At 43.6% G+C, this 13,176-nt stretch overlaps 1 protein-coding gene across 3 annotated transcripts in view; it reads right to left on the reverse strand.

Moving 5' to 3' along the window:
* LOC141148856 (histone lysine acetyltransferase CREBBP-like) overlaps positions 1-13,176 on the reverse strand; it is a 275,728-nt gene that overhangs the window by 158,641 nt on the left and 103,911 nt on the right. Inside the window, exon 1 of one of the 3 annotated variants that reach the window (XM_073636663.1) lies at positions 11,461-11,780. The exons of 1 other annotated variant lie outside the window; for it this stretch is intronic. In XM_073636663.1, coding sequence (XP_073492764.1) covers positions 11,461-11,731 — 271 coding nt within the window. In that variant the 5' untranslated portion in view covers positions 11,732-11,780. Of the gene's footprint in view, positions 1-11,460; positions 11,781-13,176 lie in introns of those variants that run through there. One more of the 3 variants, XM_073636659.1, reaches the window with a different exon arrangement.

Here is a 13,176-nt window from a genome sequence, read left to right on the forward strand (position 1 = left end):
CGGAGGGTCTACGGTGGGCGAGGGCTACTGCTGGTCGCCGCCCCCGGGGACCTGTAAACCTCAATGTAGCATATACTGGTACTACCCACGAGATCAGTTTTCAAGGTCTCAACAGAAATTTTAACACAGCCCGAGACTATCCCCCCCCTTTTTTCTCTCCCCTTTCTATGCCGTTTCCCCCCCCCCCTTTTTTTTCCTTCTCTCTCTTTACTTATTTATTTTTTATTTTTACTTTATTTTATTTTAATTTACTTTTGTTAAATACAAATATGCAAATTACTGCTAATGTTGATATAGAAAAAGTCTGTCACTAACGTATTTGTACTGAACTGTATTTGTCGAGATGTGATGGACAACAATAAAGAAAGTTTAAACAAAAACACACGTTTGGTAAATATTGGAATCCACAGGTCCTCCACCACGTACTCAGAGCATCAATCATCAAGCCTTAAAGTGATTGTAAAGTCTTGTTTTTTTTTTCCTATAAAAATAACAAACATGTTATACTTACCTGCTCTGTTACAGTGGATTTGCACAGAGAAGCCTGAATCCTCCTCTTCTTGGGTTTCTCTTCTGTGATCCTGCCCCCTCCCTCCTGTTGAGTGCCACCACAGCAAGCAGCTTGCTATGGGGGCACCTGAGCCGAGTCACAACTCGAGAACCCGAGAGCCCTGACCTGGCCCACCCCCTCTCTCCCCTGATTGGCTAGCTGACTTGATTGACAGCAGAAGCCAATCAGGTGGAAGAATCTCCCACGGCTGAGACACTCGTGAACAGAGAGGGACCTCAGGTAAGTATTAGGGGGCTGAGGGGGGCTGCTGCACACACAAGGCTTTTTATCTTAATGTATAGAATGCATTAAAGTATAGCTAAAGGCAAAACTTTTTTTTTTGTTTTGGATAGAGTGGAGAGGAATTAGAACACCTCTCAAATTTTATTGCTGTCTGTGCCCCCGTTAAGGAGATTCACCCTCTCTATTTGTCCTGTTTACCATTATCATTGAAAGAAAACCCCAAATTTTGGGTTGTCCCATGAAAAGTAACAGATGGGAAATTTTCCAATGGGGACACTAGTTCTGGTGAGCTGGGGGTCCCCAAGAAATTCCTTTAATTTGCAGAGATTTCCTCTCACTTCCTGTTTGGCTATGGGACAGGAAGTGAAGCGAAATCTCTGTAATGGGACAGAGATGATGAAAAACCATCTGACAGGGGTTATAACCATCTCTTACATCCATCCAAAATGAAAAAAAAGTTTTGCCCATAGTTCTACTTTATGATAAAAAATCTTCTGCCTTGACAACCACTTTAGTTGTACATCTACTGGACCCCTACTTGTGTCTAACAAGGGAAGCGATTCTCTGGCCAGGTTAATCGGTAATCTATTGGATGGGTATCAGACTCTCCAGATCATGCAACCCAGCAAGGATGTTCAGTGGAAACTAGAGCTGCAAAATATCCAACTGGAGTTCTGAGTCCCTCTAGCTCCATGTCTATGGTAAGTTGTAGCACTGGTCGTGACCAGTGAATTGGAATGCGGCACAACACCTTTGTCTCTGTCCCGTTCAGAGGATTCTCTCACGATTCTAGCTGTGTAACACCATCTTTCACATTATACAAAAAATTGGGCTAACTTTACTGTTTAGTAAGACCATATTTTGTTGTTTTATTAGAGGTAATACTTTGGATGGGAAAAAGGGGGTTATGGGATGCACAACGTGACCGAAACAATAAATGGGGACAACTTCCTTCCTATGTACAAAATCCTTGCCTGTCCTTCTTCCTGGACACCATCAGTCTTTAGTGATCTAAACCAAAAGTTCCTTGAGGACTAGGAACTCTCAGTCCCCTTTAGAAAATAGCACTGTATGCTGTAAACTGCACACAGGAGTGACTCCTCTCCCCCGTAGAACTGCTCCCAGCTCTACTGTCTGCAGGAACTACCATCCCTCCTGGCTGCTTGTCCACCAGCCCACCTGGCTGCTCCAAAGAGTTAAGCACAGCGCTGCCCCCCCCCCCCTATCAGACCCAGGGGTCCATACCTAGGCCACCAACATACTCCTCAGTACTCTATCTTCCACACAACTACTCTGCTGGCATGGCTTCACCATATTTGAGGGTTCTTTCTCCAAACTTCTAGATCTAAGGGGAGGTACCAGAGACCTGCCTCAGTGGAGCCATCCAGCCTGACCTGCAGTAACCCTGACCCAATAGAAGCCAATTTGCATTCCATCCATCACAAGGGCTGTTAACCTATATCTATAGAGTCCTCAACGAACTGGGAGGTGTGGTGATCCCGAGATTTATTGAGAAGTGTGCGAAAGAGCTGGATATCAAGATTAGTGGACAGGAATCGGGGTTGATTTTGAAAAGGGTGAATGTCTCCTCAGTTAGTTGTAAGCTCTCAGAGATGAACTATAAGATCCTTGCAAGGATGTATATTACCCCAGATAGAGCACATAGAATCCAGGAGGAAAGGTCGCAGTTTTGTTGGAGAGGCTGCGGAGAAATTAGGACGATGGCGCACATATGGTGGCAGTGCCCGGTAATTACAGAATACTGGGGGGAGATTAAGCTAATCATCAGTGAGATTTTAAGTATAGATATCCCCGCTGACCCTTGGGTGTGTTTACATCATGGCAGTAAAATCCCCACGAAGGTATATTTGAAGTCGTTGTTACCCCACTTCCTAAATGCTGCCAAAAGTCTTATTCCCAGATAATGGCAAGACAAAAGGAGACCTACGGTGCGGGAGTGGTTCAGCAAGATTAATGAAATTTACCGTCTTGAATACTTGAGGTACAGTGAAGGGACGGAGATGGAAATCTTCGAGGAGATATGGAGGGATTGGGCAAATTTCAGGTATTCACTTCAAGCGGCTGAGATGTGGGGAATATAGATTGTTGCCCTCACTGTAAATAGACAAACTAGACGAGCTACATCAATAGGTGTTAAAGTGAAGCACAAGGTTCGGATTAGACTGAAGAAATGGTAGTAGGGGTAGGAGCTGGGAAGGAAATTGAGGGATAAATTGGGGGGGGGGGGAGTTGGGGGGAGGGATGGCCTAGGTTGGCCTAGGTGGGTCACTTGGGTCAAAAAATTTTAAGGGGTTGTTTTGTTCTTTTTTTGATATTTGTATAACTAGGAGTAAATGGCTAATAAATACAGTGGAAAAAGCCACAATGATGTGAATATCTATAGGGACGAGATTGAACTGCAAAGTTGAAAATGTAGCCCCTGAAAATACTTCGCTGAAGTGGCAAAAAAGAGAAAGAAAAAAAAAAGGGCTGTTCTCCTTTCCCAAGCTGCAGCTTCTCCTGGAGAAGCAGGTCTCAATTCCTGTGAAACGTATTGAGACATTGTCTGTGGATTAAGCCACTCTTTAAAAATTATATGTTCATCTAAAATAAGGGCTTTTGCCTCTCCTAAATACATTGGTGGTAACTGTTATGTGATATTTATATTTTCTATATTTTGATCTATTTTGGAGATACGGATCTGCAGAGGATTTCTCTTAACCTTTCTCGTTTTTAACAATGTAGTGCCCGCAAATTGTTGCCTATTAATGTAATGCTATGTTATTCAATGAACAGTATTCTAATTTAGTATGTGGCGCCATCTAGTGGACAAATTGTGGAATGGACTGCATTTTATTTTCCTTATTCAAGAATGGTACAGGAAGTGATTGTTTATTTACTTTTCACAAGAATTGACCTACCCAAAATGCCGAGTGTTCTTACCCAGCAACACTCAGCACTGAACTGCATGCTGGGTAGGCTATAAAAGGCCCCTGTGCGGCCATCTTAGGTCTCTTCTGGATGCATGGGATGCCTGTGAGGACCTGTGCAGAGGTGTTCCAGAGAGAGTGGCTTACAGCTACTGCGGAGCGGCACACTCAGCTACTCTGCTGTACGCCAGTGTGCTGGGACAGAACTGAGAAGGATCCAGAGACGACTGTCGGAGCCATCAGAGGGTCCCGGTTCATCTTGCCGAGCGGAGTGGGGTAACAGCGCCGGCCGGCTGGAAGCAAGACCAAGTGTACCGGAGTGGAGCTGTCCTATTACACAGACCTGGTTGGGTGTCCCACACAGGAGAATTGAAGGAACTAAAGACTGAGTTCAAATAGGCCTCAAGCCTACCCTTCACTGCATTAATAGCATTGTGACACAAAGTTAATTGCATCGGAGACAGTTACAGGTTACTACACTACTCTTAATATAGTAGTATAGTATAGTATAATCTTAGTATAATCTTTAGCTTCTACTTTATCTAACCCTTGTTTATTTAACCACTGGATTACAATTCATAAATAGCTGACAGAAGACGAAGAAAGAAAAGAACTACCTCTATTATTGCAAGGCCTTGCATTCTATTGTCTTTCAGAGAGACAGCTTTGCAAAGCAGGGGGAGCTCCCTAGGAATTGCGTTGTTCATTATAACATAACATTTGTCCTGTTATAGGTATAAGCGCGGGCTCAGAGAGAGGGAAGGTGCTCAGAGTGAAGGTGATTTCACTCTGACCTTAGTCCCACTCAGAGGCGCACGTCCAGGGATCAGTTACTACATCTTTCTGTGTAAAACCTGTTATAAAGAACCCCTTTGTTTTCCTCACTGTTACATTATGTTTGTGTGAGAGTGCAAATGTTGTAATTACCATTTTCTACCAATTATAAGTAAAAATACATTCCTGGTTAAGTACAATTGGCGTGGAGTGCTGTTCCTTTTCGAGCAGGTGGAGCATCGGATGCTCAGGTAATGACAAAGGTATATTATTGTTATTGTACGCATTGTGGGATTATTCTTTGTTGTCAGCTGCATATCACACCACAGCTGTGTTAAGGGGATTGAGTCTGTGCTGTTACACAGAATGGAGCCCGAAGTGTCAGAGGTAAGGGTAGCTCCGAGGGTCTGGGATGGCCAGCTGGAAAATGAACAACTTTGCAGCTCCCAAGGGAGTAGCGCGCTACAACGAGAATTTGAGTGTTTTTTATTTTTGTATTAATAAACTTTGCAGAGGAATTACCCTATTTTTTGCAATCTGTAGTTTCGTGGTGGGATCCCTCAGGTGGTTTCGGACTAGGATCTGAACACGCCTGAGCTCATCCTAAACAGAAGCAGTGAAGCAGATTTGGAGACAGATTTACTAAAAGGTTACTGCTTAAAGAAGTGTTAAACCTTTGTGCAGCATTCTCTTACATTATATTACATTACATTACACTAAGCTCCACCCAACTAGTGGCTAATATAGTGTTATTTTCCATTAAGGTTCCCAAAAGACTTAATTTTCAGCTGTTATGATTTCCTCCTTTTTGAGTCCTTCTCTTCAGCATTTCTCTGAACATCCACTTGTTGAGCGTGCCTTGAGCATGTCAGAGATTGAAATATTTGGGACTGCATGTCCCATGATTCATTGTGCACTGCCCATAATGTGCTTGCTTTGCCCAAACTCAGCTCCACAGTGCTGTTTGTACTGCTCATGTGTCCTCCAAGCACAGAACCAGCATGCTGCCCATAATGCGCTTGCGTCCCTTGAGCACAGAACCACAGTGCATGTGTCCTCAGAGCACGACACCAAGCGGCATGCGAAGATTCATGAGGGTGCACACAGGTGGCTCCAGGGAGACTTTGCAAAGCTGATCACCAAACTCACTATCATGCAAAGACAGCACAAAAATATGTACAGAAAACAATGATGAAGTAAGATATGCTGCTAAATTAATTCTTCTTTTTTTCATTAAGTGTGTAATAACACTTGATTTCCTAAGTTCTTGTAGGCAAGGGTTAAGGCCCTTTATGTGTAAGTCTTACTCAGGAGAGCTGTTGGGGGACTGAGTCACCTTTTGGCATATATATTGCCCCTGCAGGATGGGAGGCAATACCAACATGTGAGGCTATAAGGGTTTGGAGAAATACCTTGGGTAGTCCCCAGGGTGCTCCTGAGCGAAGAGGGTCTGAGCCAAGGACAATTATTTTTGGGACTTACTGTAATCTGGGAAGGCTGTGTGGTACACCTGGATTAGTTTGTGGAGAGAGGTGGAAGGAAAAAGAATTGGAATGGTTTTGTATGTGGGAACCGCTTTGTAACATTTTTACCACTCTTACATTATTTTAGTAAAGCATTCAAAAATGCTGACCATGTCGACAATCATTTATTAGTAAAAATTCTAAGTGTTCTTGGGAGCGGTGCTCAGGCCAGGTATATGTGAGTATCCAAGATGGAGGAATTCCTCCATAATTCAAGTGTTTGGTACCCCATCTCGATCCTGTTTCAGAAAGGTGATGAGAGGTGCTCTGGCCTAGTGTGGCAGCTGCTGGTGGCCAACCAGGGACCTGCTTACACTTGGCGTAGTCAACCGGATGGGGTATGTCACCACCAAAGGAGGATGTATCAGCTTTGCCAATTGGGCCTTGATTGAAAGGTGGAGTCAAAGGGGAAGTGGAGTGAACACAGTAGTGTGACAGTTTGTCAGGTCACGAGGTTAGAGTGGAAAGCATGAGGTTCCTGCCCAACAGAGGACCGGCTTTGTGCTGTCATGGTGTTAGTGAATCGCAGGTACTGTTGTGCCCACAGTGTAACCACGAGAGACCAATTATCACTCCTTAGGTGTGTTGTGAGAAGCGTGATACTTACCTGTTTGAAACCCTCCCAGATCCTGAGAAGCTGAGAGATCTAGCTATACCGTGGGAGGAGGACAGAGCCTTGGAAGAGATTCCAGTGTCCGGCCCCCTGGGATCCCCTGTTCCTAGTCAGTTTGGGCTGGTGGAACAGTGGGCAGATTCCTCAATCCTTTCCAGAGTTGGGTCGGCCCATGGAGAGCCCACTGAGATGGAACTGGAGTAGTTGTGATCAGCGCAGCCGTCAAAGGAAGAGTCAGTCACAGCTGTGTCCTCGACCTCAAGTACGCCACAGTTGGGAGAGGTAGTGCTGGTATAAAATTATAAAGCATCTAAAAAGGCCGACTGTGGACAATCATTCAAAGAACCAATAACCTCTCTAGTTTAGGAGGCAGGCTCTGTGAAATGTGTGACACAGCAGTGCCTATCAACAGAGCAAAGTGAATTTGTGTCCCAGGATTCAAGCAAAGAAATGTGTGGGGATTTTCACAAAGCAAATAAAAAAACTTCAAGATTGTTCAGATTAATTGGATTAGGCTAGAAATAATTGAAATGCAATGTGCTTATTGCACCCCGGCCATCCAAGTTGTTACAATATACCTGGATAGGGCTGTACACATGCCGCAGGCAAAGCATTTTTTCCAACTTGAGGTGCAGAATTTGACAAATGGTAAAAGTGCCTCCTTAACTGCTTCAGCCCCGGAAGATTTTACCCCCTTCCTGACCAGAGCACTTTTTGCGATTCGGCACTGCGTCACTTTAACTGACAGTTGCGCGGTTGGTGGTTTCGGACTAGGATCTGAACACGCCTGAGCTCATCCTAAACAGAAGCAGTGAAGCAGATTTGGAGACAGATTTACTAAAAGGTTACTGCTTTAAGAAGTGTTAGAAGACGTTGCACCCAAACAAAATTGGCGTAATTTTTTTCCCACAAATTTAGCTTTCTTTTGGTGGTATTTGATCACCTCTGCTGTTCTTATTTTTTGCACTATAAACAAAAAAAGAGCGACAATTTTGAAAAAAACTCAATATTTTTTACTTTTTGCTATAATAAATATCCCCCAAAAATATATAAAAAAACTATTTTTTTCCTCAGTTTAGGCCGATATGTATTCTACATATTTTTGGAAAAAAAAAATTGCAATAAGCGTATATTGATTGGTTTGCACAAAAGTTATAGCATCTACAAAATAGGGGATAGTTTATGGCATTTTTATTATAAATTTTTTTTTTTACTAGTAATGGCTGCGATGTGTGATTTTTATCGGGACTGCGACATTATGGCGAACACATCGTACAATTATGACACATTTTTGGGACCATTAGCATTTATACAGCGATAAGTGCTATAAAAATGCATTGATTACTGTAAAAATGTCACTGGCAGGGAATGGGTTAACACTACGGGGGTATCAAGGGGTTAATTGTGTTCCCTCAGTGTGTTTTAACTGAAGGGGGAGGGGAGGGTCCTGTGTAGGGGAGATGACAGATCGCTGTTCATACTCTGTATGAACAGACCATCTGTCTCTTCTCCCCTCAGAGAACCGGAAACTGTGTTTACACACACAGATCCCGGTTCTCTGTGTGTCAGCCATGTTCACGGGAGCCCGGCAATGATCGTGACCGCTGGGCACTCTCATCGCCTCCGGGGGCGAGCAGCGGCCACAGGGCGAAGCAACGTAACATAACGTTGCTTCGCCCATCCGTGCCATTCTGCCGTAGTACAACTGCGGCGGCTGGTCGGCAAGTGGTTAAAGGGGTTGTAAACCCTCAGGGTTTTTCACCTTAATGCATTCTATGCATTAAGGTGAAAAACCTCCATTAGTGTAGCAGCCCCCCAGAGCCCCCCTTTTACTTACCTGAACCCTGTCTTTCCTGTGCCGGGACGAGCACACCCACTCCAGCCAGTGTCTTCGTCCTGATTGGATAGATTAATAGCAGCGCAGCCATTGGCTCCCGCTGCTTTCACTAAAATCCAATGACACAGGGTGGGGCCGAGTCCTGCTGTCTGTGTAAATGGACGCAGCAGGACTCGGGAGCGCGCCCGCACGAGTGTCCCCAGGGAAGCGTTTCCCCGTGGTGGCACTCGATGCAGGGAGGCGAGACCCCAGAATAGGAGGATCAGGCCAATCTGTCCAAAACCCTTGCACAGAGAAAGTAAGTACAACATCTTTGTTATTTACCGTATTTATCAGCGTATAACACGCACAGGCGTATAACACGCACATTCATTTTAAGAGGGAAGTTTCAGGAAAAAAACCTACATTTTAAATAAGAAACTTTAAAGCAAAATAAGAGTCAGTGCCCATCTGCAGCCTGACCATTGCCATCAGTGCAGCCTGATCAATGCCCATCTGCAGCCTCACAAGTGCCATCAATGCAGCCTCACCATTGCCATCAATGCAGCCTGATCGATGCCATCAATGCAGCAGCCTCACCATTGCCTTCAATGCAGCAGCCTCACCATTGCCATCAATGCAGCAGCCTCACCATTGCCTTCAATGCAGCAGCCTCACCATTGCCATCAATGCAGCAGCCTCACCATTGCCTTCAATGCAGCAGCCTCAACATTGCCATCAGTGCATCCTGATCGAACAGAACAGTGGTCCAATGGCGGCCCAGGAGACGGGGCTTCCTATTACAGAGGCCGCCAAGTAAACAGGAGATTCTCACTGAATGTAATCTGAGGGCGCTCATCCCACCCCGCTCCCTGTCCCCTCTGAGGCAGCTAAAAATTGAAGTATTGGCGTATAACACGCACACGCTATTTGCACCCGATTTTTATGGTAAAAAAGTGAGTGTTATACGCCAATAAATACAGTATTTATTTTTTTAAACAAAGCTTTACAATCACTTTAATGTGTATCAGTAACATATCATCCCCTGAAAAGTGATCCACCGTGGATTGCTTTTCAGAGGGCGGTAAGCTGTAACACTAATATCAATGTGAAAGAAGTCCAACACTAAGATGACTTAACCCCTATGCTGATCCCTAACACTAGATAATCTACTCTGCATCATAATCACATCATCCTCTGCCTGGGATCCTCTGTACTGAAACACAAGGCTAAGATCCCAATAGTAGAAGCTACTGATCTGAGACTAGGTGTCAGAATGAGAACCTCGCTGGCAGTGGTGGTGGTGGGGTAACTACAGGGAAGCAATCCCTGAGCACAAAAGAAAATATGGACTTCCATGTCATCTCACACCAACAGACTTCAGGATACAAACACAGGAACCAGGGTGGATAAAAATTAACAATTTTTTTAAAAAAGATAAAAAAAATCAGATTTATTTTTTATTTAAAACATATTTTTTTAATTTAAATCGTATTTTTTTTTTTATTGTTATCAAATTTATTCAAATTTTTTAAATAAAATGCTTTTGGAGTAAAAATCTATCTAAAGTATTCTATTTAAGATACATTAATAATTTAGTTTATTCAACATGAAATGGAACTTTGTTGTGTAGCATGAGGCTGTATACTCTGCAATATTTACATTTTTGGTAAACTCATTCAATGAATCCAAGCTCTGCAAGCTGAGATAACATGCACTGCATTAATGCATTCACACAATTTCACAGTAACCATGAGATAAAAAAAAGTTCAGGAATATTCCTTTATCCCATTGTTTTGCAAATCTATGTACACTACAAACTGTATGTTTGAATCGGTTCTGATATCGCTAATTTACTAACCTGACAGTTTATTATTCTAAATAGGAAACCTTCATTTTGTTTGCAAATATTAAAGATTCTACCAGCAAAAATAAGTCCTTACATTTAAAGAGCACCTGTCATTTCAGATCCATAATGGCAGCGATTGTTAGCGGGTATCCACTTACCTGCTGCCGCCACGTCCCTCACCTTGTTGTGTCACTGCCGCATCACCAGCTGTCCCATTAAAGTGAATGGGACAGAGATGACAGTTGCTCTTTAACCATTTGCAGAATGGCACTCCTGTGCAAATCGGCGTAGCTGTACGGCGGGCGCTTTTAGGAGTATAGGGGGCGTGCCGCCATGTCCCTAAGGAGCCGATGCTCTCCGTGGGTCACCCACGATTGCTCCTAACAGAGCGAGGACGGGGATTTGTGTGTGTGAACACACAAATCCCCGTCCTGTCAGGGGAGAGGAGACAGATTGCGTGTTCCTAGTTAATAGGAACAATGAACTGTCTCCTCCCCAAGTCAGTCCCATCCCCCCACAGTTAGAACACACAGTGAGGGAATATATTTAAGCCCTTGATCGCCCCCTAGTGTTATCCCCTTCTCTGCCAGTGACATTTTTACAGTAATTGGTGCAATTTTATAGCACTATAAAAATAGAATAAGAATGCCATAAATCTATCCTGTATTTTGTTGACGCTATAACTTTTGCGCAATCCAATCAATATACACTTATTGCGATATTTTTTTACCAAAAATATGTAGAAGAATATATATCGGCCTAAACTGATGAAGAAATTCTTTTTTTTTTTTAATTGGGATATTTATTATTGCAAAAAGTAAAAAATTAGGTTTTTTCAAAAATGTTGCTCTTCTTTTGTTTATAGCACAAAAAATAAAAATCGCAGAGGTGATCAAATACCACCAAAAGAAAGCTCTATTTGTGGGAAAAAAAGGACACAAATTTTGTTTAGGTACAAAGCGCATGACCGCGCAATTGTCAGTTAAAGCGACGCAGTGCCGTATCGCAAAAAATGGCTTGGTCAGGAAGGGGGTAAATCCTTCTGGGCCTGAAGTAGCTAAAAATGATGATTTAAATTGAGGTGATTAAAATCAAGCCTTTTTACTAGTGATTTAAATCAAACCCACCCTGACAGGAACAGAATATTATACAGAATACATACCTGATATTGCAGTTTTCTCCTCTTCGCTGTGTGTAGATCTGAAGTATTCCACTATATTACGTAGCTTCCTGTTCTGTTTCAGATTAGGCCGCTTTGGGTACTTTCCTCTGCATTCAGGACAGGTATAATATCTACCCCCTTCCTGGGTGTCCAGTGCAGTCTCTATGCAGTCGTGGCAGAAGTAGTGACCACATCTCAGTGATACGGGGTCCCTGTAAACGTCCAGACAGATACAGCAGGTCAGCTCCTCTCTCACAGTAGCAGACGCCATACTTCACACTCTAAAATGAAAGTGAAAGAATTTCTAGGAAGGTCAGGTGACTTCTCAAAAACCCCAGAGAGTGTCAATACTTACTGAGTCACTGGCCTGAATAAGTATGGACCATACTTATTCCAGGCCAGTGACTCAGTAAGTATTGACACTCTCTGGGGTTTTCGAGAAGTCACCTGACCTTCCTAGAAATTCATTCACTTTCATTTTAGAGTGTTAAGTATGGCGTCTGCTACTGTGAGAGAGGAGCTGACCTGCTGTATCTGTCTGGACGTTTACAGGGACCCCGTATCACTGAGATGTGGTCACTACTACTGTATGGAGGATGTAAGAATGACATCTGCATTTTCATCTTGAATTGCTGAAGATATTCAGAACATACTGCAGGAGACAATGAATACTGAATACTTTGAGCAACCGATCGAGGATATGAATACAGATCACATGTTAAAGTGTATTTATAGGCAAAACGGTTATCAGTGTTAATTCTATATGTATGGATGCTGTACAGTAACGCTTCTCTGAACAGATTGTGGAAGTAACTCGCAATATCTCTTCTTATGCCCGCAAGGACCAGGGCCTGGGGTGGGGGGTATGGGGCTGTAACCCAGTTGTTACCTGCTCGCCGATATAGCCTCAATGGCCTCCACAGGAGTCTCCATGCAGCCGAACCTCCATGCGCGCAACCCAGATCATCAAATGGCCTCCTCCTGGAGGACAATGCTCAGTTATGTAAAGCAAAGCATGCTGAGACTTGTAGTCCTCCTAGTGGGAAGTCACTGCCTGGCAGGTAATGCTGGAACATGTATTCTTCCCGGAGGAGTGTACTCAGCTAAGTGTCACCCATCAGATAGGTATCAAATGGGGTACCGAAAAAAGAGACCAAGAGTATAGCGTAAAATCCTTTTTGAGGTTTAATGTGAAATCCATAAACTCACAGCATTAACAAAAAATAAAAAATAAACTGCCTAAAGTCTGGTATGTCGGCCGTACACACCAAAGACAACCCGTCCGTATGGACACTGGAGTGGTGGTGACATCAGCACGTCGCTTCTTTCCTACGCGTTTCGTCACAACTGACGTTATCCTGGGGTACCTGCTCACCGATATGGCCTCCATAGGAGTCTCCATGCAGCCGAACCTCCATGTGCGCTACCAAGATCACCAGATGGCCTACTTCTGGAGAAGCCTGCTCAGTTATGTAAAGCAAAGCATGCTGAGACTTGTAGTCCTCCTAGTGGGAAGTCACTGCCTGGCAGGTAATGCTGGAACATGTATTCTTCCCGGAGGAGTGTACTCAGCTAAGTGTCACCCGTCAGATAGGTATCAAATGGGGTACCGAAAAAAGAGACCAAGAGTATAGCGTAAAATCCTTTTTGAGGTTTAATGTGAAATCCATAAACTCACAGCATTAACGAAAAATAAAAAATAAACTGCCTAAAGTC

Source organism: Aquarana catesbeiana, linkage group LG06 (genome assembly GCF_042186555.1).
Source record: "Aquarana catesbeiana isolate 2022-GZ linkage group LG06, ASM4218655v1, whole genome shotgun sequence".
In the NCBI taxonomy this organism is placed as follows: Eukaryota; Metazoa; Chordata; class Amphibia; order Anura; family Ranidae; genus Aquarana; species Aquarana catesbeiana.